General features: G+C 42.9%; 1 protein-coding gene across 1 annotated transcript in view; it reads left to right on the top strand.

The window, feature by feature from the left end:
• The first annotated feature begins 9552 nt into the window (after positions 1 to 9552).
• mrap2.S (melanocortin 2 receptor accessory protein 2 S homeolog) overlaps positions 9553 to 24398 on the top strand; it is a 44861-nt gene continuing 30015 nt past the window's right edge. Inside the window, exons 1-2 of the mRNA XM_018264787.2 lie at positions 9553 to 9634; positions 12925 to 13053. Coding sequence (XP_018120276.1) covers positions 12927 to 13053 — 127 coding nt within the window. The 5' untranslated portion in view covers positions 9553 to 9634; positions 12925 to 12926. The remainder of the gene's footprint in view (positions 9635 to 12924; positions 13054 to 24398) is intronic.

The raw sequence follows: 24398 nt of genomic DNA, 5'->3' as shown, positions 1-24398 counted from the left end.
TTCAACCCGCCATCTAGCTGTGTGAGCTTGTTCACATTTTGTCTAAATATTGATAATATTATCGTCTCTAGAAAAACCACTTGAGTTACTTTTTTTCAAGCAGCATTCATATATTTTACGTAATCCGTATCCACCGCTGTAGTAGTGTATACGTTGACCTTGTAGGCATTATTTGCACACTGTTTTCTTCAACCCGCCATCTAGCTGTGTGTATTATCGTTTCCAGAAAAACCAACTGAGTTTTTGTTGTTGTTGTTGTTTTTTTAAAAATAATGCCAGGCAAAGGCAGGCCGCCACGCAGAGGCCGTGCTAGGGGCCGTGCTGCTATGCAATCCTGTGGCCCTAGCAAATTGCCCAGTTTTAAAAAGCCAATGACCCTGAACTCCCAAAATGCTGAAGAGGTAGTTGACTGGCTTACACAGCACACCCCATCCTCTACCGTTTCTAACTTTACCACAACATCCTCCTCATCCTCCACTGCTATGGCCACCCCACGTAACACTTCCTCCACCACCGGTGCCCCTTCTTCACTGGGGTCAGAGGAGTTATTTTCCCATGAGTTTCTTGAACTGAGTAATGCGCAACCATTATTGCCAGAAGAAGATGAAGGAGATGAGGACCTTACACCAGATTTAATTCTGGCAGAGAACACGATAGAGATGGACATAATGAGTGATGAGGAGGAGGTCCCCGCTGCTGCTTCCTTCTGTGATGTGTCAGAAGAAATTGATGCATCTGAGGAGAATGATGATGAGGAGATTGATGTTTTGTGGGTGCCTAGTAGAAGAGAGCAAGAGGAGGGTAGTTCAGATGGAGAGACGGAGAGTCAGAGAGGCAGTAGGAGAATAAGACTTAGAAGAAGCAGGGAGGACAGCCCGCAGGGATCAGTAGGGCAACAACATGTATCGGCACCTGTGTTCAGCCGGCCAACGCACCCGCCATTGCCGCCAATGCCGCCAACTTCTACTGTTACCGCCAGATCGCACACTTCCAAAAAGTCAGCAGTGTGGGATTTTTTTAATGTGTGTGCCTCTGACAAAAGCATTGTAATTTGCAATGAGTGCAGTCAGAAACTGAGCCTTGGTAAGCCCAACAGCCACATAGGTACAACTTCTATGCGAAGGCACATGAGCGGCAAGCACAAAGCACTTTGGGAGCAACACCTCAAAGGCAACAGGCAAACTAAAAGGCACACTCCTTCTGGTCCAGCATCTTACTGCTCTACCTCTGCTCTCCTTGACCCGTCTGAACCACCCTCCACTCCGCCTTCCACCTTGACCACCTGTTCCCATTCCCAGTCATCTGCCACCAGCCAAGTTTCTGTGAAGGCCATGTTTGAGCGTAAGAAGCCAATGTCTGACTGTCACCCCCTTGCCCGGCGTCTGACAGCTGGCTTGTCTGCACTCTTAGCCCGCCAGCTTTTACCATACCAGCTGGTGGACTCTGAGGCCTTCCGCAAATTTGTAGCAATTGGGACACCGCAGTGGAAGGTACCCAGCCGCAATTTTTTTTCTAAAAAGGGAATACCACACCTGTACCAACATGTGCAGAGCCAAGTTACCGCATCTCTGTCACTTAGTGTTGGGCCAAAGGTCCATATGACTACTGACGCATGGTCCTCCAAGCATGGTCAGGGCAGGTATGTCACCTACACTGCCCACTGGGTGAACTTGGTAATGGCTGGGAAGCAGGGAATGGGTAGCTCAACAACAACAGTGGAGTTGGTGTCACCGCCACGGATTGCACGCGGTTCTGCCACCACCTCTACTCCTCCATCGCTCTCTACCTCGTCTTCTTCTTCTTCTTACTCTGCTGCTGGGTCCTCCTTCTCCTCCTCCACACCTGTGCACCCCAGCTCCCCCTAGGCTATTCGACGTGCCAGGTACGCCGTTGTCACGCTGTCTTGGGGATGACGTGCCTGGAAAGCAAAAACCATACCGGATCTGTACTCCTGTCATCTCTGCAGTCACAGGCCGATCGGTGGCTGACCCCACACCAACTGCAGATCGGAAAAGTGGTGTGTGACAATGGAAGCAATCTGTTGGCAGCGTTGAGACTAGGCAATTTAACACATGTGCCCTGCATGGCACATGTGTTAAATTTAATAGTCCAACGTTTTGTCTCCAAGTACCCAGGATTCCAGGACGTTCTCACCCAGTCCAGAAAGGTGTCGGCCCATTTCAGACGTTCCTACACAGCCATGGCACGCCTTGCTGACATTCAGCAGCGCTACAACATGCCAGTCAGGCGTTTGATTTCTGACAGCCAGACTCGCTGGAATTCAACGCTCCTTATGTTGGAACGTCTGCTGCAACAACAAAGGGCCGTCAACGAGTACCTTTTTGAACTGGGTGGTAGGACTGGATCTGCACAGCTGGGGATTTTTTTCCCCCGTTACTGGGTGCTTATGCGCGATGCCTGCAGGCTCATGCGACCTTTTGAAGAGGTGACAAATATGGTCAGTCGCACCGAAGGCACCATCAGCGACCTAATACCCTTCGCTTTTTCCTGGAGCGTGCCGTGCGACGAGTGACAGATGAGGCTGTAGACCAGCGTGACGAGGAGCTGGAAGCGCACGATTTCTGGTCGGAATCACCAGAACGAACCCAGGCACCTGCTGCAACGCAGGGAGAGGTGCCAGAAGTGGAGTCAGAGGAGGAAGGTGGCTTTGTGGAGGAGGAGGAGGAGGACCAACAGGAGCAGGCTTCCCAGGGGGCTAGTGGTGACCTTTTGGGGACCCCTGGTCTTGTACGTGGCTGGGGGGAGGAGACCGTGGATGATGCAGTCCTTGATAATGAGGAAGCGGAGATGGATAGCTCTGCATCCAACCTTGTGAGAATGGGGTCTTTCATGCTGTCATGCCTGTTGAAGGACCCCCGTATCAAGAGGCTTAAGGAGAAGGACCTGTACTGGGTCGCAACGCTACTAGACCCTCGGTACAAGCATAAAGTGTCAGAAATGTTACCAACATACCACAAGTCCGAAAAGATGCGGCATTTACAAACCAGCCTGCAAAACATGTTGTACAATGCTTTTAAGGGTGATGTCACTTCAGGAACTCATCAACATTCCAGGGGCAGAGGTGCCAGTAATCCTGCCACGAGCACACCTGCAAGGACAAAGCCCTTTGGCCAGTCTGTAACGTCAGACATGCAAATGTTTTTCTGTCCAAGGCAGCGCCACAACCCTTCTGGATCCACCCTCAAAGAACGCCTCGACCGGCAGGTAGCGGACTACCTGGCATTAACTGCAGATATCGACACTCTGAGGAGCGATGAACCCCTGGACTACTGGGTGCGCAGGCTTGATCTGTGGCCAGAGCTGTCACAATTTGCCATGAACCTCTTGTCTTGCCCAGCCTCAAGTGTGCTCTCAGAAAGGACCTTCAGTGCAGCAGGAGGGATTGTAACTGAGAAGAGAACTCGCCTAGGTCACAAAAGTGTCGATTACCTGACCTTTATTAAAATGAATGAGGGGTGGATCTCGGAGGGTTACTGCACGCCGGAAGACTTGTTCTGACTTCTATGCAGCTGTCCTTCTCTTCAAGCCTCATGACTCCACACACAGCTGTCCTTTAGCGTCCTCTCCTCCCTCCGCCACCGTTACAAACTAGGGTGCAAACCCTACTGGTTTAATTTTTTCTGGCCTCTGTGCTTCAGTGGCTGCAACCAAAAAAACTGGGCAAACAATGTCTACAAGGTCAACGTATGGCAAAAAATGACTATTTTCAGCATTTATATGGCATATTTTTTCTGGCAACTGTGCTTCAGTGGCTGCGTCCAAAAAAATGCATATTTTCTGCATTTATATGGCATAATTTTTCTGGCCTCTGTGCTTCAGTGGCTGCAACCAAAAAAATGCATATTTTCAGCATTTATATGGCATAATTTTTCTGGCCTCTGTGCTTCAGTGGCTGCAACCAAAAAAATTTATATTTTCAGCATTTATATGGCATAATTTTTTTCTGTGCAAAACTCGTTGGCTTCAAGTGCTTCTGGCGGACCAAAAAAATGACTATTTTCAGCATTTATATGGCATATTTTTTCTGGCCTCTGTGCTTCAGTGGCTGCGGCCAAAAAAACTGGGCAAACAATGCCTACAAGGTCAACGACGTTGACCTTGTAGGCATTGTTTGCCCAGTTTTTTTGGCCGCAGCCACTGAAGCACAGAGGCCAGAAAAAATATGCCATATAAATGCTGAAAATAGTAATTTTTTGCCATACGTTGACTCAACGTATATGGCAAAAAATGACTATTTTCAGCATTTATATGGCATATTTTTTCTGGCAACTGTGCTTCAGTGGCTGCGACCAAAAAAACTGGGCAAACAATGCCTACAAGGTCAACGTATGGCAAAAAATGACTATTTTCAGCATTTATATGGCATATTTTTTCTGGCAACTGTGCTTCAGTGGCTGCAACCAAAAAAACTGGGCAAACAATGTCTACAAGGTCAACGTATGGCGAAAAATTACTATTTTCAGCATTTATATGGCATATTTTTTATGGCAACTGTGCTTCAGTGGCTGCGTCCAAAAAAACTGGGCAAACAATGCCTACAAGGTCAACGTATGGCAGTTGTTTAAAGAGAACAGTAGATTACTAGCCAGCAAAGCTACCTAAGCTAAAATGTCCCTCAAATCCCTGCAGACTTCTGTCCCTCCAATACAGAGCAGTATCAAGCAGATTACTAGCCAGCAAACTTACTATCATCTGTCCCTGAAATCACTAACAGCTCTCCCCCTACACTATCTCTTCCAAGCACACACAGGCAGATTTTTCAGATACATTTTTGCCCTTGATCCCCCTCTGGCATGCCACTGTCCAGGTCGTTGCACCCTTTAAACAACTTTAAAATCATTTTTCTGGCCAGAAATGTCTTTTCTAGATGTTAAAGTTCGCCTTCCCATTGAAGTCTATGGGGTTCGCGAACCGTTCGCGAACCGCTCGCGTTTTTGCGCAAGTTCGCGAATATGTTCGCGAACTTTTTTTCCGACGTTCGCTACATCCCTAGTAGTTACGTCCATATCGATAATTCGCCAGGCGTAAGGGTGCGAAGTAACACTAGCGAATCTACGCCAGCGTTCGTTAGTGAATTTGCGCAGTAACGAAAATGCCAAACGCTAGTGAAGTAACGCTAGCGTTCAGCGCTTAGTGAATTTGCCCCCAAGTGTCTGGCTGAACCAAATCCATAAAATCACATGACTTTTTATTAGGGATGCACCGAATATTTTGGATTCAGCCGAACCCCCGAATCCTTCGCGAGAGTTTCGGCTGAATACTGAACCTAATCCAAATTTGCATATGCAAATTAGGGGTGGGAAGGGGAAAACATTTTTCTGAGACAAAAAGTCACGCCATTCCCCTTCCCACCCCTAATTTGCATATGCAAATTAGTATTCAGATTTGGTTCGGCTGGGCAGAAGGATTTGGTTGAATCCGAATCCTGCTGAAAAGGGCCGAATCCCAAACCGAATCCTGGATTCGGTGCATCCCTACTTTTTATCACCCAGGCAAAGAAGTAGAAAAAATGTTAGCCACACGCTATGTGTGTGGTTCTCTTAGCCGTTCCTACCCCTAATTCACAAGGGATTCAAGATTCGGCCAAATCCCAAAATAGTGGATTTAGTGCATCCCTAGTGACACCTCTAAGAAGAAACCAATTGGCATTCATCCACTTCTGCAGCTTATCCAATCGTGTGCTTATCACAGTCACCTGATTCATGTTGTTTTTTGAAAGGGACATGCACATCTCAGTGTCATCAGCATAGCAGTGATATGTCACCTAGTGTCTGTATGTAGACTGAAAATAGTATAGGAGATACTTGTGGTTCTATTTATATTTCCTATACTACACAGTATATATGTCTATTTTATGTATGTAGTTTATTTTTTATCTGTTGGATTAACAAGCTCTTTATAGCTGTTGGTGCAGATTGATGATCTGTTTGATTATGGTATGTTCACTAGAGCAATAGGCTTCATCGGTACATACACTCATATTGCCGAAACACGAGTAAGCTAACTATAAAAGGCTATAACATATATAACGCATCTAGATTTCAGTCAGTTCATTTTAACCATTAGCAAAGTTACCTTATATTAATGATTAGTTATTGATAGTACTGCTAATAAAATGAATCAGAAAATTACCCTAAAACTTAGGGCTGCTACAATCTCTATATCTTTTGCGAATTGTAGGATTGCAGGATAGTAGTGGTCTCTTGCAGTTTGGTGGATAAAGGATTGGCAGGAGCCTGAACCCATAGATTATCTATGTACCAAGTAAACCTTGTCATTTTGCCATACTCAACTAGAATGGCTATTGCTGCATAGCAGATTATTTTTTTTATCAACTAAAGTAGAATTTCTAAAGCAAGAACAGAATTAATACTAGTGCATTGTAACACTAAATTATATTTACATTTTTATAAAGCAATTTTTGGTGTTACTGTTCCTGTTGGCGTTAAATTGTCTAGCTAGTACAAGGCTGCTGCCAGTTATTTGCATATTATTTATATAGAGATGCTATCAATTAAAATGATAAATATATTGATATGTGTGCTTACTGATGAGTGTGGGTGGGCCTTTACTTGTTTCACGTCAAGGTGAGGAAGTCAGTGATGACTCTTTAATGAAAAGAAGATGCAGTTCAATGCGTTATTCAGCTTCTATTTGAGATGTAGTAAGAAATTCTCTGCAGATATCTGCCTCTGTCATGGCTGGACAAACCAGGAATGAATGCAGAATACTTTGTAGTTCTGCAGTTCGATGAAGCAGGACTGCTACATACAGGGTGATGTTTACAGTCGATGTTATTAGACTACTGGGAATAGTCAGAGCTCATGATAACTGTTCTGTACAGTTCTGTTGTCATTCACTCGCTCAGGAGGAAATTATTCCTTCTCCTTTGGAAATGATTTGTTTTCATTTTGGATTCATTTCAGAAGATGAATAATTGCTTCCCTGCACTTTTGTTGCAGCATCAAGTATTGTGTCCAATCAACAACAGCTGTTTTTAAAAACACAATGTTAAATTAGAAGATGAGACTGTGTGACACAATTCTCTACAGCTTAGGGGCTCTTACACACGGCCGTTTTTACCTGCGCTCCACTGTGTTGCGCTTTCTTCCGTTCAGCCACTGGGGAGCGCAGGATTAGACGCTGTAGAAGGGGGCTGTACTCACAGAGACGCATGTATGTGCCAAACACAGGTGAAATGCAACATGCTGCATCCCAACCTGCTTTCGTTGCTTACATGCGTCTGTGCGAGTACAAACCCCCTTCAAAATAATTGACTGCGTCTACTCCTGCGCTCCCCTGCGGCTGAACGGAAGAAAGCAGAACGCAGGGGAGCGCAGGTAAAAATGGCCGTGTGTATGAGCCCTAAAACACACACCCTGACCTTTCTAACTTGTGAGTCACATTCAAATTGAAAAAAAGATTTGGGGAGCAACACAAGCATGCAGAAAGTTCATATGTGGTGCAAAATAATGCAATTAATGCCCCTGTGTGGGCTGGCAGTCTACAGAAGGATTCCTTGTTTGGCTGTAAACCTGCTTTTTATGCAACTAATACTTGCCTGGAATTCAAAAAATTGTAGCCTTGCAGAGCATTTATTATTTAAATGTGGTCAGTGACCCCCCCCCATTTGAAAGCTGCAAAGAGAGACGAAAAAGGCAAATAATTAAAATAAAATATAAAAAATATATTAATGAAGACCAATTGAAAAGTTGAAACATTTAGTCATTCTATAACACACCAAAAGTTAACCTAAAGGTGAACCACCCCCTTTAAAGCATAACATGCCAAGATTTTTATTTATTTATTTATTTTATATTTTGATTTTATAGGTGCAAAATTACTGGCTGCTAAAACTGGCAGATGTCAAACACATGGGTCAAATGTTATGTTTAGAATGTGTGTTTAGTGGTATGGCAAAATAAACGCGTTAATAAAAGTGAATGACTCACACCACGAAAAACAACCGTTCATGGTCTATCAAAACAGGATATGAAATAATGAGTGTCAGATTGTATGAAATATGTAGCAAAGAAGAATGCAAAAACCCCATCAGTTTCATACAAATATGTCTCTAAAAGGAGAACTTAAACTTAACTAAAGAAGTATGATCCATGTTGCTGTCACTTACTGAGCAATTTACAATCCATTGTATATACAGAATATAAATGTTACAATATAAGGCTAATTAGTAATTAATACAGATAATTACTACATGGCAGCACAGAAACCAGTGCAACTAGCATCAGAATTTAATAATCAGCCCTGTAACATCAGATTATATCACAGACCAACCTCGTTTTCTGCTTGTAAATTTGCAACAACCCCTAAGCTTAGCTTCTCAACAGCTGCTCAGAGCCCACTGAGCATGTGAGTGTTGCAGACACTTTCCAAGATGGTGACCCCCTGTGACAAGTTTGAAGTCCTGGATCATTGATGTTATTGACAAGTAGGGCCGGAACTAGGGGTAGGCAGAAGAGGCACTGCCTAGGGCGCAATGAAAGGGGGGCGCTGGGTAGGTACCTGACTTTTGCCTACCCTTAGTCCATGTTCGCTGCTCTCCCTGCCTCCCACCCCTCCAGCGCTCCTCCCCGCCTCCCTCCCCTCAATCGATTTACTCTGTCTCCCCTCAGTCACCTTCCCCACCTCCCTCCCCTCAGTCAATTTCCCCACCTCTCTACTCTCCATTGCTTTCCCCTGCCTCCTTGCCTCTATCCCCTCCGGCGCTCTTCTAACACCCTCCCCTCCGGCGTTCTGCTAGGGTTGCCACCTGGTAGGTGGCAACCCTACGTTCTGCGCATGTGTGCGCACAATGTGTTCAGGAGCGCGCACATCTGTGCGAGCGAGCGTGGAGGGGAGCATGGACGGGAGCACGGAGGGGAGCGCGGTGGCCGGGTCGCCTAGGGCGCCCGGTCGGCTTGGCCCAGCACTGTTGACAAGCTGAAACTTTAGTCTGGGGCAATAATTTCAGTATGTAAAATATGGCATCTTTAACCATATGGTATTCAATTTTAGGGTTTAGTTCTCCTTTAAAACTTTAGTTTGTGTACCCACATCTGCCACACAAGAGGTGAAATCCTGACCTCAACAAGAACAAAATACAAGAAAAGTGGTTTGCAACAAAAAGGTGTGAAACAAGAGCTTAACTCGTCATATTTCCATGTTTTATGCAACGTTCTTAAAGGAATTATATAACCTGCAGTTCAAACGATGGGGAAGGCACTAACAAAGGACACAATACTGTACAGCTAAAAGAAGCATTTGCAATCAGATTAGCAGTGGAGGAGAATAGCAACCCATTCACATGAAATGAATCATCCCGTGAAAGCCTCGCAGCCTGAGCCTGTTTGCTCTACATCACTCACGAGTCCGACAAACGTCTGCCATTAACACCTGCCAGTGCCAACACAGTGCGACACAAAGGCAAACAGCGACCCCTGTGCCTCGCTAGCGGAACTGCACCTGTGAAATAGCATCGCTGGACTGCAACACTTTGTAGTGCGCATGCGTGCTCCAATCCTGTCTGAGCGGGTTGCTTTCTGAATGAAATGGCAATCATTTAGAAGTCATCGGGGAAGAGATGCAACAGCCTGAGAGTATTGCTTGTTTTGCAGTAAGTACATCATACACACATTATGCTTGCACTTGTATTGTATCTGTATGCTATTGTTCTTTGTGATTTTATAGATATATAAATATATGCAGAGATCTTGTAAAAAGTGCAGTAATTCTCTTTTATCCTACTCTTGTTTATTTATAAATGCAACAGAGTTAAGCACTAAACTTGTTTGAAAAACCTTTGTTTTCTAAAGTATTGCTACCTGCAATTTTATATCCAGAAAGCTCCAAATTACAGAATCTCCCATAGACTCAATTTTATCCAAATAATCCAAATTTTCAAAAATGATTTCCTTTTTCTTTATAATCATGATAATAAACCAGTGCTTCGTACATGATCCAAACTAAGATATAATGAGTCTTTATTGGAAGCAGAACCAGCCTATTGGGTTTATTTGATGTTTACATGATTTTCTAGAAGACTATGAAGGTATGAAGATCCAAATTGTGGAAAGATCTGTTATCCGGAAAGCCCCAGGTCCTGAGTATTCTGGATAACAGGTCCCATACCTGTACTATGATTTCAGTGTCCAGGCACAATTTATTTCAGACTTCAGTGGAAGATAATGTTTTCTCCAAAGTGTTTAGGAAGAGCTGCAAGGCAATTCCAGCTTCCATATTCCAAATGTTAAATTAATGATCCATATGTTTTAAGATCAGCACTATCAAAGGTCACATTGTTTCTCCATACAGCGTCTGCCACAGTATGAAAGGACTCAGCCAAGTTTGTGTTTTACCTGGAGCCAAGCATATTATGTTACATTAGGTTTTTATTAGCCAATAATTAGCTTTTTAGTGATTAGCTGGCACAGGGAGTATCCCCTTTGCAGGGTGAGTGAATTAATGGGGTCCAACATCGTGCCAAACAGGGTACATTTGAATATTGGATTGCTTAGATCCCATCTGTGGCCAAATAAAGTGACAATACACAGCTGGTTATTGGAGCTGCATGAATAACTAGAGCCCAAATGATGACAGTGAGATAATAGGTTGCAGGGCTGGTTATCAAATTCATTTCCATTCAGAGCCACTTCCCCAGCTCCCTGCAGAGCAGATCTCAGATAAAATGCTACCTTTACAAATGCCTATTTTTAGAGCACTAGTTTTAAAATTTGATCCATATTTTACAGGCAGAAATAAAATGTTATTTTTATCACAGGCACATTTTTGAATCCATTTTTTGGCTATTTTTTAGTTCAAATATTTTTTTTCTTATGTTGTTCAGATGCAGCTGTGAAATTGACTATAACCTATTTTGAGTATCCCTAAGGGCTCTCCCTTATGACCTTATAACTGGAACGCAGGGGAGTGCAGTCTAAAATTCTCATGAGGAAGAGCCCTTAGGGTTTTGCTCTAAAGCGATAGAAACCATTATAATCTGGGACAAATCTAAATCAATGTTTAAGCACCCCATCAAAATACACTCTATTCGTTTAAAAAGCCACCAACAGTTTTTGCCTGGGTTAACTTTTCTACAATGGCCTCTTATGGGGTCTCACTTGAGGCAGAATATATTTTCATTTGTTCTTATGCTGGAAAACTTTGTCAAAATTATATTTAATCGCACAAAAAATGTTTAAGGCAGCAAGACAGACCTTTATTGCTATTATGTAATAAACAATAACTGAACATATAACATAATTATACTTACTGAACTACAACTTCCACCATCCTAGTTAGCCAACAGCAGTAGAGAAAGAATCAAACAGAGATCACTCTACTGAGCATAACTCCCAAATGTCCACCTAAAAAAGGCACTGGGCTTAGCTGAAAGTGAAAAATTGTATTTGCATATTGGGATACGTCTGGGGTAGGGTTGAGACCGGGCAGGCGGGCGGGGTCGTGACATCAGGGGGCGGGGCTGCAATGTAGATGGGCGTGTCAGGGTTATGATGCAGTGATTGGCTAATCACCGTGTCAATCAAGGAAATCCTGCCCTGTTTTCCTTATTTGGAAAACCGAGTCGGAAGTTTTGACAGCCCTTCAAAATACCGGGCTGTCCGAGTCAAAACCGGACAGGTGGCAACCCTCGCCTGGGAGGGTAAATAGACATGTCACATGTCATAGGTTGGCTGATTGTCTAAATCAGTGATCCCCAACCAGTGGCTCATGAGCAACATGTTGCTCACCAACCCCGTGCATGTTTCTCTTAGTGGCCCCAAAGCAGGTGCTTATTTTTGAAATTTGAGGCTTGGAAGCAAGTTTTGGTTACATAAAAAACAGATGTACTGCCATTTAGAGCCTCCTTTAGCTGCCAGTCCGCATAGGGGTTACCAAATATCCAATCACAGTCCTTATTTGACACCCCAGGAACCTTTTGTGCCGGTGTTGCTCCCCAACTCTTTTTACATTTGAATGTGGCTCATTGTACAAAAAGGTTTGGGGACCCCTGGTCTAAATTGTTTTAATCTTCAAGTATGGAATGTTATTAGGTATAATACAGATTAGCTGGATGATATCAAGATGTGGGTTACTGAGAGCTATAGCAGAATAGCAATAACAAGTAGGAGGTATGTTGTGTGCTTTGGGCAAGAACATGCTTGTTCTACTCGTCCTGCACAACTTTCATACGACCTCGTTATACCCTGTTCTGTACTACATACATCTTGCCTATGACATAGAACCTTGAATCGTAAAAAGTAAACCTATACAATAAGTGAATGTGAAATTGATGAGAGTGCTATTCTAAGCACTTTTGCAATTTATATTCATTATTTTATTTTTAAATTTCAAGATATAATGGGATACATGTTCTATTAATATATATGAATTTTTTAAAGAATAGGGGATCTGATGTCCATGCCCATGTTACACAGTTATAGACAGTGGGCGGGTGCAGGTTGAGCTCTTCTCCTGCTCTCCCTGCTAGCAAAAATCAAATGGCAGCTTCCGACTTTCGGGTTGTCTTCTATAGACGCTGCACCTGCTTCACCCACCCCAGCAGTGACATCACAAAAGGGGCACAGGTCTATAAAAGCAACCCAGAAGTGCGGATGCGGGCGCTGGCTAAGGGAGGGCAGGTTAGGGTCTGGTGGGGGTTGGGGAAATCCCGTCCCGCACATCACTACGGGACAGGGACTATAAGATTGACAACTGGAATTTTCAAATACCTGTACAAAAGGTTTGAATGTGTTCATTAAAAAAAAAATAAAGAATTTGGATTTCATGTTTAGTAACTTTTTATGTCTGGATGACAGGTCCCCTTTAACGTCATTCTTATCAATACAGTGTTAGACTGATTATAGTTTAATCATGTGTGCATTTGTCTTTCTTTACTAATGGTAGATATGTCTGAACAAAGTATTCAAACAAACAAAACATCACATAAGCAGTTGTCCAATTCCGATTACACATGGGAATACGAATACTACGAATATGCGCCTGTTTCATTTGAAGGATTAAAAGCTCATAAATGTAAGTATTTGGCATTTGCATAATGCATGAAAAAAATTAATTGTTTATATTCATGACAGCGCTGTTCATTAAAAATAGGCATGTTTACCATTTAGCTAAAAGCTTTGACAGAGCATACTGAAACGTTTATATATTACGCATATTTTAAACAGTATTATTAAATCTGCTGGTCACATACCCATGGTAATTTGTGGAAATTGTACAGGTGGTGGGAACAGAAAAATAACAGCAACAAAATGTATGTGTAGGGTATTTTTTTCACACTTCTTGTAGAACTGGCAATTAACCCTTTGCAATCCAGGACCCTGTGCTCTCTTTGTGTATGAAAGATACTGGGAATGGGATTTACATTGCAGTGCATCCATGTAGTGAGCCCTAAGGATCACACCTCAGGGGAATTCTGCCAAGAAAATAATACTAGACCGTGTTCTGAGGTTAAAACTGGGGGATTAGGGACAAATTAGCACCAGCCAAGCAATTTACACTTCCTTGCCCTATACATATCCATGTATGGGGAAATTTGGCTATCCATTTCACTAGCTTGTTTAATACGGGGAGTCCTTGAGTTACATACAACGACTTACCTACAACTCATACTTACAGATGGGGGCTATTACAGTAATATACTATGGTTTGCTTGACTTTTATTAACATTTAGCTTTAATAAACCACCAGCCCCAATCCCCTCTGGCATGTGTTGTTTATTGCAGAGCACAGAAAGGTAAAAATAAATATGCACAGAAAGGTAAGAATAAATTCTATGCTAAGAGACGCTGTCTAAGTTGCATTTAATAAGTAATTGTATATGTTTCAAATCACAAATTCAATTTAGGAACAAATCTACAGACCCTATCTTGTATGTAACCCGGGGACTGCCTGTATATCATCTCATTGATGCTACAGTCGGCACTCCAAATACACAGCGTTTGTCATGCTGCCAAAATGGTGTTTTTCAGCATGGCAAATATCTTTTTGTATCTTGACACTTCACCAGTAAATTCATAGCATACGTGCTGCAGAACAGCTTAACTTTGTATAATTATTTCAACCATTTGTGACTGTAAGGTTATTAGAGTATGACATTCCAGAGGAGATTTAATTACATTCGGGGTGATTTACATAAAGTTTGATTTGAGTTCCAAGAAAATAAAATTGGAACTGTTATAAAACACATTTAATTTGTCACTTGTTAAGTACTCTTGTAATTTAATAAAACATTTCTTAGCCCAAAACCATTTTTATCCACTTTTACTTAAATATACCCACTCAAGGTCACAGCAACAGATTTTTATCCATTACATAAAATATTGTAATTTCCTTTGCGGTTGATTTCCTAGAGAGGCTTCAACATAATGACAAAGCACTTTATCCTAGATAAAACTGTAATACAAAAATTGTTCTATTTGAAATGTTTGTGGCACATACTTAAAAGCTAAACATATACCCTTATAACCTCAATGACAACATTACTTTTATTGCACCAGCGCATATGGCAGTATAAATGCAATGTCAACTTCTTGACTTATGCCCCTCAAACACATTGCACAATGAATGCATCACAAACATTTGTGTAATTGCTTAGTTCACATAGACGTATAAATGCAGTGTCAATTCATGTTCATTGTTATGAAGCATTTATGCATTTATGTAGTAGGCAGTATAAATGTAATTCTCCCCTCCACGAGAATCTCCTGTATAAATGTAGTAAATGCAGTAATACGCATGAAGCCAGAGGCACGGCTCCTAAATTTGATAAGATATGGAACCCATGGTGGGAATCGAGCCCTGGTTCTCACCCAAGGTGTGATACGATTTGGGAATAAGGGTGTCTTTTTACTAATTAATACTGGGAGTATTAGTCCAACCTGCAAGTAAGAAATAAAGTATTCGATGCAACGTAAAATAAATCCAGTGACAAATGTATACAACAGAAGTGTTTATTGTTATGTCAATGTTTATTGTTTATAAAACAAATAAAATAATAGCCTTTTAAAAGAAAATAAATAAATGTGGTTCTAACCAGTTCACCATGTTGTGACTCAGTTCATCAGTTCTTCAGTTACATGGAGTAGGAGAAACAATAGCCTATCTGAAAGTAATTCCATTGTGCTGGATCTTCCTGAAAGCACATGGCAAGTTAAGATGACCAGAGATAGCTGCATTAAAACCAATATTACAACTAAAAAAATACATTTATTAGTTCTAGAATAAAATATTAAGTGGTAGAATGTAACAGTGTAATTTAGTAATAAAACCATACCATAAAATCACAACAGAATCCCTTTAATGATTACTGTACCTAGAACACATAGTAGTATATGCAGTTCCAGCTGTGATTAGAATAGTGATGTGTGGGCCGGCCCAAAACCCACGGGATGGCAGGTTCGGGTCTGCTCCTGCACAAAATCTTTGGGTCGCGCCGGGTCCGGGCTGAGCTCTTCTCCTGCTCTCCTCGTCTGCGACCTAGCACTGACGGTTTCCGGTGCTTAAATGTATAGACTCACTCTCGCCCCTTTTGTGATGTCACAGTGGCGCAGTGGTTAGGGTCAGGTCAACCTGCACACCACTAGTGTAGAATGCCCCAGAACACATAGTAGGATATGTGCATTGTCAGCTTCATTTGCAACACCCCTTCAAAATACATACTGTAGAAGTATAATTTCAATACCATTTTCACATTGAACACATAGCAGGATAACTGCAGTGTCAACTTTGTTTAAAATCTCAGAACTTTTACTAGTGTATATGCAATATCAGGTTAAGGTTCAGTGCCCCTAGCATTAAACCTAGGGACACATAGCAGTATAAATACAGGTAGTTTAATGATACACTGCTACCTGTGAAGCACCCCCTCCAAAGTAACAAAGTAACCAACATAGCATAACACAAAACATAATAGCTTCTACATGTGACTAAAAGGAGGGTTTGTACAAATGTGACACTGGGCATGATTTCACGGCACTGTTTCAGCAATATTTTTAAACTAGGCTGTTAGAATACTGTTATTGGTATGTAGTGTAGAAGGGGAGAGTACTTCACACTTACAGGAGAATGTAGAGCAGACTGTTTTGCTTTTATTTTCTGCAATAATAACAGGTCAGGCAGAAGAAGAGGGGAGAGGATTCCAGGAGGAGGTGGAATTATCAAAGCAACATTTCATGCAATACTAAGGGCACCTATTGAGTCACGACTTCACACACTCAATTCCACATTGTGAATGGGAATATAAAAAAGGTCACAATGCACAAGGGTGAGAAAAAGAAAAAGGTCACTGTATAAAGAAGAAGATGGTTTACCTTCAAAATAATTGTCAGTACCATGAGCTGGGAATTGAAAGTGCACTAGGGGTTTGGTTTGCAGATACTGGAGAAGTGGCTCAGTACTGCATATGTAATATGGCTCATTTCCAACCATTTAGTATAATTTCAGTTTAATTGCAACAGCTTGAGTTGTGCATGCCACAACTGATTCATCTAATGAGTTTCGTAGATTGTGATTTGCTTGGAATTTACCTTTAATGAATGGCATAAATAAGCACATTAGTGTCCTTTTTAGCATTACTGCACTGCATTGGTTGATGAGCCCTGTTGTTTAGTAGTGGAGGCAGTCAGTTTGCTGGAAGGTAAGTCAGCTTCCACTAGATACAAGATAATAAGCATGCACCCAACATGTGGTACTCTGGTTCATATCAGTCAATGTGTGGTTGCTTTTCCTAATGCATAATAGAACTGTATTAAGAACCTAATAGGCTAAGAGCTACAGAATGTTACTGGGCTCATAGCCAGACAAAATATAGTGGAATATAAAGAGAGCTTCTGAATTTGAATGGGCAATGCCCACTTTTGCGATCACATGCACTCATCATATTTTGTTTATGCTGTGTCCAGTCTACATCTTAAAATGACTTAGTGACCCCAAGGAAAAAAAAGTTGCAGCTTAAAGGAGAACTAAAGCTTAACTAAAGAAATAGGGCAGAAATGTTGTACATTATGTTTTAGGCTTCTATACCAGCCCAAGGCAACCACAACCTTTAAGCAGTAAAGATCGGTGTCTTCAAAGATGCCCCAGTAGCTTCCCATTTTCTTTTCTGCTGATTCACTGCACATGCTCTGTGCTGCTCTCACTTACTGAGCTTAGAGAACCACTCACAATATACAGAATACGCATAGAATATACATGTCACAATAAATGAAAATAATTCAGATCAATAGAGATCAAGGGACTGTGGCCTTGAGAAAGCAAACTTTGCAAAACGCGTGTTGGCGGATTTCTGCTTAACACATTGGTTTTTACAATTTTGAAGCTTAAAGTGGTTTTAATTACTTAAATTGTAATTGGTCAAATGGGGTGGTGCTCAGTTTTACTGGGACTCCCAAGGGGGCCGAGGATTTGTGGTTTTTCTGAAGTCATTTAGTCTAAAGCCTAGCGCTAGCTAAAAATCCAAGACCACAGTCCCGGTTTCCATTAAATCTAACCATTGTCCCCATATTTTTTGAAATTTTTTGGTAGATCCTCTGAATTTACATATTAACCTTTGCATTGTGCATAGGTGGTCACTAATTAATTCTACGATTTATAAACTACTATCACTTGGGAGAGTTAATTTAATTACTATTTATTGGCACTGCACTTCATAAATATATTAATTGATTAATAATAAATTATTGGATTAATTGATATTAATTGTATAAGCACTTTATATAGCTACTAATTAATTGGTTTGTACAATCACCTGAAGGCACTGATTAATTGAGTCATAATTAGAAACGTAATGAATTTATACAATGGCACATGCACTTTAAAATGCATTTTGGAATTCATTGAAGGTTGATTAAGGATTGGTGTCGTTATATAGTTGGTGATTTATTGATTTCTTAACTCCTGTGGTTGTTAGTTTTGGAATTGGAAAGATAATTGATTTTGGGAGACCATTTATAGCACTTGATAGAAGAGGGATTTTTTTTCTTTCGCTCTCTGAGTTAATTTATTAAGCTATACTGATTAAATCAGACCCCATCTCTAATCAAGTGGATACATGATAAATTATCAATCAAGGGTATCATCGGTTACTTTAACCATATCATTAAATGGAACAACAATCCCCTTCTTGGCACTGACTTTTAAGCATCTTGTATGTACAGATGCAAGGCAGGTAGGTAGACTCCAAGTGCTAGAAGCTGGGTGCCTTTTAGAGATGTCGCGAACTGTTCGCCGGCGAACTTGTTCGCGCGAACATCGGGTGTTCGCGCTCGCCGGAAGTTCGCGAACGTCGCGCGACGTTCGCCATTTTGGGTTCGCCATTGTTGGCGCTTTTTTTTGCCCTCTCACCCCAGACCAGCAGGTACATGGCAGCCAATCAGGAAGCTCTCCCCTGGACCACTCCCCTTCCCTATAAAAACCGAAGCCCTGCAGCGTTTTTTCACTCTGCCTGTGTGTGCTGAAGAGATAGTGTAGGGAGAGAGCTGCTGCCTGTTAGTGATTTCAGGGACAGTTGAAAGTTTGCTGGCTAGTAATCGTTTTGATACTGCTCTGTTATTGGAGGGACAGAAGTCTGCAGGGGTTTGAGGGACATTTAAGCTTAGGTAGCTTTGCTGGCTAGTAATCTACCTTCTACTGCAGTGCTCTGTATGTAGCTGCTGTGGGCAGCTGTCCTGCTTCTGATCTCATCTGCTGACTGCTGCAATAACAGTAGTCCTTGTAAGGACTGCTTTTATTTATTTTTTTGTTGTTTTACTACTACTACTACTACTACTATAAGAGCCCAGTGCTATTAGTCTAGCAGTGTTGGGGAGTGGGACTGGTGTGCTAATCTGCTGCTCCTAGTAGTTCAGCAGCACCAACTTTAATTTTTTTTTTTTAATATTCATTTTTTTTTATTTTACTTTTTTTTATTTTACTACCGCTGTAGTAGTGTATAAGTTGACCTTTTAGGCATTATTTGCCCTGTAGGCATTTTTTGCCCAGTGTGTTATTCAACCAACTGCCATCTAGCTGTGTGACCTTGTTCACATTCTGTCTAAATATCCATAATATTACCGTCTCCAGAAAAAACACCGGAGTGACTTTTTTCAAGCAGCCATAATATATTTTACGTAATCCGTATCCACCGCTGTAGTAGTGTATACGTTGACCTTGTAGGCATTATTTGCACACTGTTTTCTTCAACCCGCCATCTAGCTGTGTGAGCTTGTTCACATTTTGTCTAAATATTGATAATATTATCGTCTCTAGAAAAACCACTTGAGTTACTTTTTTTCAAGCAGCATTCATATATTTTACGTAATCCGTATCCACCGCTGTAGTAGTGTATACGTTGACCTTGTAGGCATTATTTGCACACTGTTTTCTTCAACCCGCCATCTAGCTGTGTGAGCTTGTTCACATTTTGTCTAAATATTGATAATATTATCGTCTCTAGAAAAACCACTTGAGTTACTTTTTTTCAAGCAGCATTCATATACTTTACGTAATCCGTATCCACCGCTGTAGTAGTGTATACGTTGACCTTGTAGGCATTATTTGCACACTGTTTTCTTCAACCCGCCATCTAGCTGTGTGAGCTTGTTCACATTTTGTCTAAATATTGATAATATTATCGTCTCTAGAAAAACCACTTGAGTTACTTTTTTTCAAGCAGCATTCATATATTTTACGTAATCCGTATCCACCGCTGTAGTAGTGTATACGTTGACCTTGTAGGCATTATTTGCACAGTGTTTTCTTCAACCCGCCATCTAGCTGTGTGAGCTTGTTCACATTTTGTCTAAATATTGATAATATTATCGTCTCTAGAAAAACCACTTGAGTTACTTTTTTTCAAGCAGCATTCATATATTTTACGTAATCCGTATCCACCGCTGTAGTAGTGTATACGTTGACCTTGTAGGCATTATTTGCACACTGTTTTCTTCAACCCGCCATCTAGCTGTGTGAGCTTGTTCACATTTTGTCTAAATATTGATAATATTATCGTCTCTAGAAAAACCACTTGAGTTACTTTTTTTCAAGCAGCATTCATATATTTTACGTAATCCGTATCCACCGCTGTAGTAGTGTATACGTTGACCTTGTAGGCATTATTTGCACACTGTTTTCTTCAAACTGCCATCTAGCTGTGTGTATTATCGTTTCCAGAAAAACCAACTGAGTTTTTGTTGTTGTTGTTTTTTTAAAAATAATGCCAGGCAAAGGCAGGCCGCCACGCAGAGGCCGTGCTAGGGGCCGTGCTGCTATGCAATCCTGTGGCCCTAGCAAATTGCCCAGTTTTAAAAAGCCAATGACCCTGAACTCCCAAAATGCTGAAGAGGTAGTTGACTGGCTTACACAGCACACCCCATCCTCTACCGTTTCTAACTTTACCACAACATCCTCCTCATCCTCCACTGCTATGGCCACCCCACGTAACACTTCCTCCACCACCGGTGCCCCTTCTTCACTGGAGTCAGAGGAGTTATTTTCCCATGAGTTTCTTGAACTGAGTAATGCGCAACCATTATTGCCAGAAGAAGATGAAGGAGATGAGGACCTTACACCAGATTTAATTCTGGCAGAGAACACGATAGAGATGGACATAATGAGTGATGAGGAGGAGGTCCCCGCTGCTGCTTCCTTCTGTGATGTGTCAGAAGAAATTGATGCATCTGAGGAGAATGATGATGAGGAGATTGATGTTTTGTGGGTGCCTAGTAGAAGAGAGCAAGAGGAGGGTAGTTCAGATGGAGAGACGGAGAGTCAGAGAGGCAGTAGGAGAATAAGACTTAGAAGAAGCAGGGAGGACAGCCCGCAGGGATCAGTAGGGCAACAACATGTATCGGCACCTGTGTTCAGCCGGCCAACGCACCCGCCATTGCCGCCAATGCCGCCAACTTCTACTGTTACCGCCAGATCGCACACTTCCAAAAAGTCAGCAGTGTGGGATTTTTTTAATGTGTGTGCCTCTGACAAAAGCATTGTAATTTGCAATGAGTGCAGTCAGAAACTGAGCCTTGGTAAGCCCAACAGCCACATAGGTACAACTTCTATGCGAAGGCACATGAGCGGCAAGCACAAAGCACTTTGGGAGCAACACCTCAAAGGCAACAGGCAAACTAAAAGGCACACTCCTTCTGGTCCAGCATCTTACTGCTCTACCTCTGCTCTCCTTGACCCGTCTGAACCACCCTCCACTCCGCCTTCCACCTTGACCACCTGTTCCCATTCCCAGTCATCTGCCACCAGCCAAGTTTCTGTGAAGGCCATGTTTGAGCGTAAGAAGCCAATGTCTGACTGTCACCCCCTTGCCCGGCGTCTGACAGCTGGCTTGTCTGCACTCTTAGCCCGCCAGCTTTTACCATACCAGCTGGTGGACTCTGAGGCCTTCCGCATATTTGTAGCAATTGGGACACCGCAGTGGAAGGTACCCAGCCGCAATTTTTTTTCTAAAAAGGGAATACCACACCTGTACCAACATGTGCAGAGCCAAGTTACCGCATCTCTGTCACTTAGTGTTGGGCCAAAGGTCCATATGACTACTGACGCATGGTCCTCCAAGCATGGTCAGGGCAGGTATGTCACCTACACTGCCCACTGGGTGAACTTGGTAATGGCTGGGAAGCAGGGAATGGGTAGCTCAACAACAACAGTGGAGTTGGTGTCACCGCCACGGATTGCACGCGGTTCTGCCACCACCTCTACTCCTCCATCGCTCTCTACCTCGTCTTCTTCCTCTTCTTCTTCTTACTCTGCTGCTGGGTCCTCCTTCTCCTCCTCCACACCTGTGCACCCCCAGCTCCCCCTAGGCTATTCGACGTGCCAGGTACGCCGTTGTCACGCTGTCTTGGGGATGACGTGCCTGGAAAGCAAAAACCATACCGGATCTGTACTCCTGTCATCTCTGCAGTCACAGGCCGATCGGTGGCTGACCCCACACCAACTGCAGATCGGAAAAGTGGTGTGTGACAATGGAAGCAATCTGTTGGCAGCGTTGAGACTGGGCAATTTAACACATGTGCCCTGCATGGCACATGTGTTAAATTTAATAGTCCAACGTTTTGTCTCCAAGTACCCAGGATTCCAGGACGTTCTCACCCAGTCCAGAAAGGTGTTGGCCCATTTCAGACGTTCCTACACAGCCATGGCACGCCTTGCTGACATTCAGCAGCGCTACAACATGCCAGTCAGGCGTTTGATTTCTGACAGCCAGACTCGCTGGAATTCAACGCTCCTTATGTTGGAACGTCTGCTGCAACAACAAAGGGCCGTCAACGAGTACCTTTTTGAACTGGGTGGTAGGACTGGATCTGCAGAGCTGGGGATTTTTTCCCCCGTTACTGGGTGCGCGATGCCTGCAGGCTCATGCGACCTTTTGAAGAGGTGACAAATATGGTCAGTCGCACCGAAGGCACCATCAGCGACCTAATACCCTTCGCTTTCTTCCTGGAGCGTGCCGTGCGACGAGTGACAGATGAGGCTGTAGACCAGCGTGACGAGGAGCTGGAAGCGCGCGATTTCTGGTCGGAATCACCAGAACGAACCCAGGCACCTGCTGCAACGCAGGGAGAGGTGCCAGAAGTGGAGTCAGAGGAGGAAGGTGGCTTTGTGGAGGAGGAGGAGGAGGACCAACAGGAGCAGGCTTCCCAGGGGGCTAGTGGTGACCTTTTGGGGACCCCTGGTCTTGTACGTGGCTGGGGGGAGGAGACCGTGGATGATGCAGTCCTTGATAATGAGGAAGCGGAGATGGATAGCTCTGCATCCAACCTTGTGAGAATGGGGTCTTTCATGCTGTCATGCCTGTTGAAGGACCCCCGTATCAAGAGGCTTAAGGAGAAGGACCTGTACTGGGTCGCAACGCTACTAGACCCTCGGTACAAGCATAAAGTGTCAGAAATGTTACCAACATACCACAAGTCCGAAAAGATGCGGCATTTACAAACCAGCCTGCAAAACATGTTGTACAATGCTTTTAAGGGTGATGTCACTTCAGGAACTCATCAACATTCCAGGGGCAGAGGTGCCAGTAATCCTGCCACGAGCGCACCTGCAAGGACAAAGCCCTTTGGCCAGTCTGTAACGTCAGACATGCAAATGTTTTTCTGTCCAAGGCAGCGCCACAACCCTTCTGGATCCACCCTCAAAGAACGCCTCGACCGGCAGGTAGCGGACTACCTGGCATTAACTGCAGATATCGACACTCTGAGGAGCGATGAACCCCTGGACTACTGGGTGTGCAGGCTTGATCTGTGGCCAGAGCTGTCACAATTTGCCATGAACCTCTTGTCTTGCCCAGCCTCAAGTGTGCTCTCAGAAAGGACCTTCAGTGCAGCAGGAGGGATTGTAACTGAGAAGAGAACTCGCCTAGGTCACAAAAGTGTCGATTACCTGACCTTTATTAAAATGAATGAGGGGTGGATCTCGGAGGGTTACTGCACGCCGGAAGACTTGTTCTGACTTCTATGCAGCTGTCCTTCTCTTCAAGCCTCATGACTCCACACACAGCTGTCCTTTAGCGTCCTCCTCCCTCCGCCACCGTTACAAACTAGGGTGCAAACCCTACTGGTTTAATTTTTTCTGGCCTCTGTGCTTCAGTGGCTGCAACCAAAAAAACTGGGCAAACAATGTCTACAAGGTCAACGTATGGCAAAAAATTACTATTTTCAGCATTTATATGGCATATTTTTTCTGGCAACTGTGCTTCAGTGGCTGCGACCAAAAAATGCATATTTTCTGCATTTATATGGCATAATTTTTCTGGCCTCTGTGCTTCAGTGGCTGCAACCAAAAAAAATTATATTTTCAGCATTTATATGGCATAATTTTTCTGGCCTCTGTGCTTCAGTGGCTGCAACCAAAAAAATTTATATTTTCAGCATTTATATGGCATAATTTTTCTGGCAACTGTGCTTCAGTGGCTGCGACCAAAAAAATGACTATTTTCAGCATTTATATGGCATATTTTTTCTGGCCTCTGTGCTTCAGTGGTTGCGGCCAAAAAAACTGGGCAAACAATGCCTACAAGGTCAACGACGTTGACCTTGTAGGCATTGTTTGCCCAGTTTTTTTGGCCGCAGCCACTGAAGCACAGAGGCCAGAAAAAATATGCCATATAAATGCTGAAAATAGTCATTTTTTGCCATACGTTGACTCAACGTATATGGCAAAAAATGACTATTTTCAGCATTTATATGGCATATTTTTTCTGGCAACTGTGCTTCAGTGGCTGCGACCAAAAAAACTGGGCAAACAATGCCTACAAGGTCAACGTATGGCAAAAAATGACTATTTTCAGCATTTATATGGCATATTTTTTCTGGCAACTGTGCTTCAGTGGCTGCAACCAAAAAAACTGGGCAAACAATGTCTACAAGGTC

This window comes from Xenopus laevis, chromosome 5S (assembly GCF_017654675.1).
Source record: "Xenopus laevis strain J_2021 chromosome 5S, Xenopus_laevis_v10.1, whole genome shotgun sequence".
Classification (NCBI taxonomy): Eukaryota; Metazoa; Chordata; class Amphibia; order Anura; family Pipidae; genus Xenopus; species Xenopus laevis.
The sequence above is the reverse complement of the archived record's forward strand: the minus strand, read 5'-3'. Positions and strand labels throughout refer to the sequence as shown.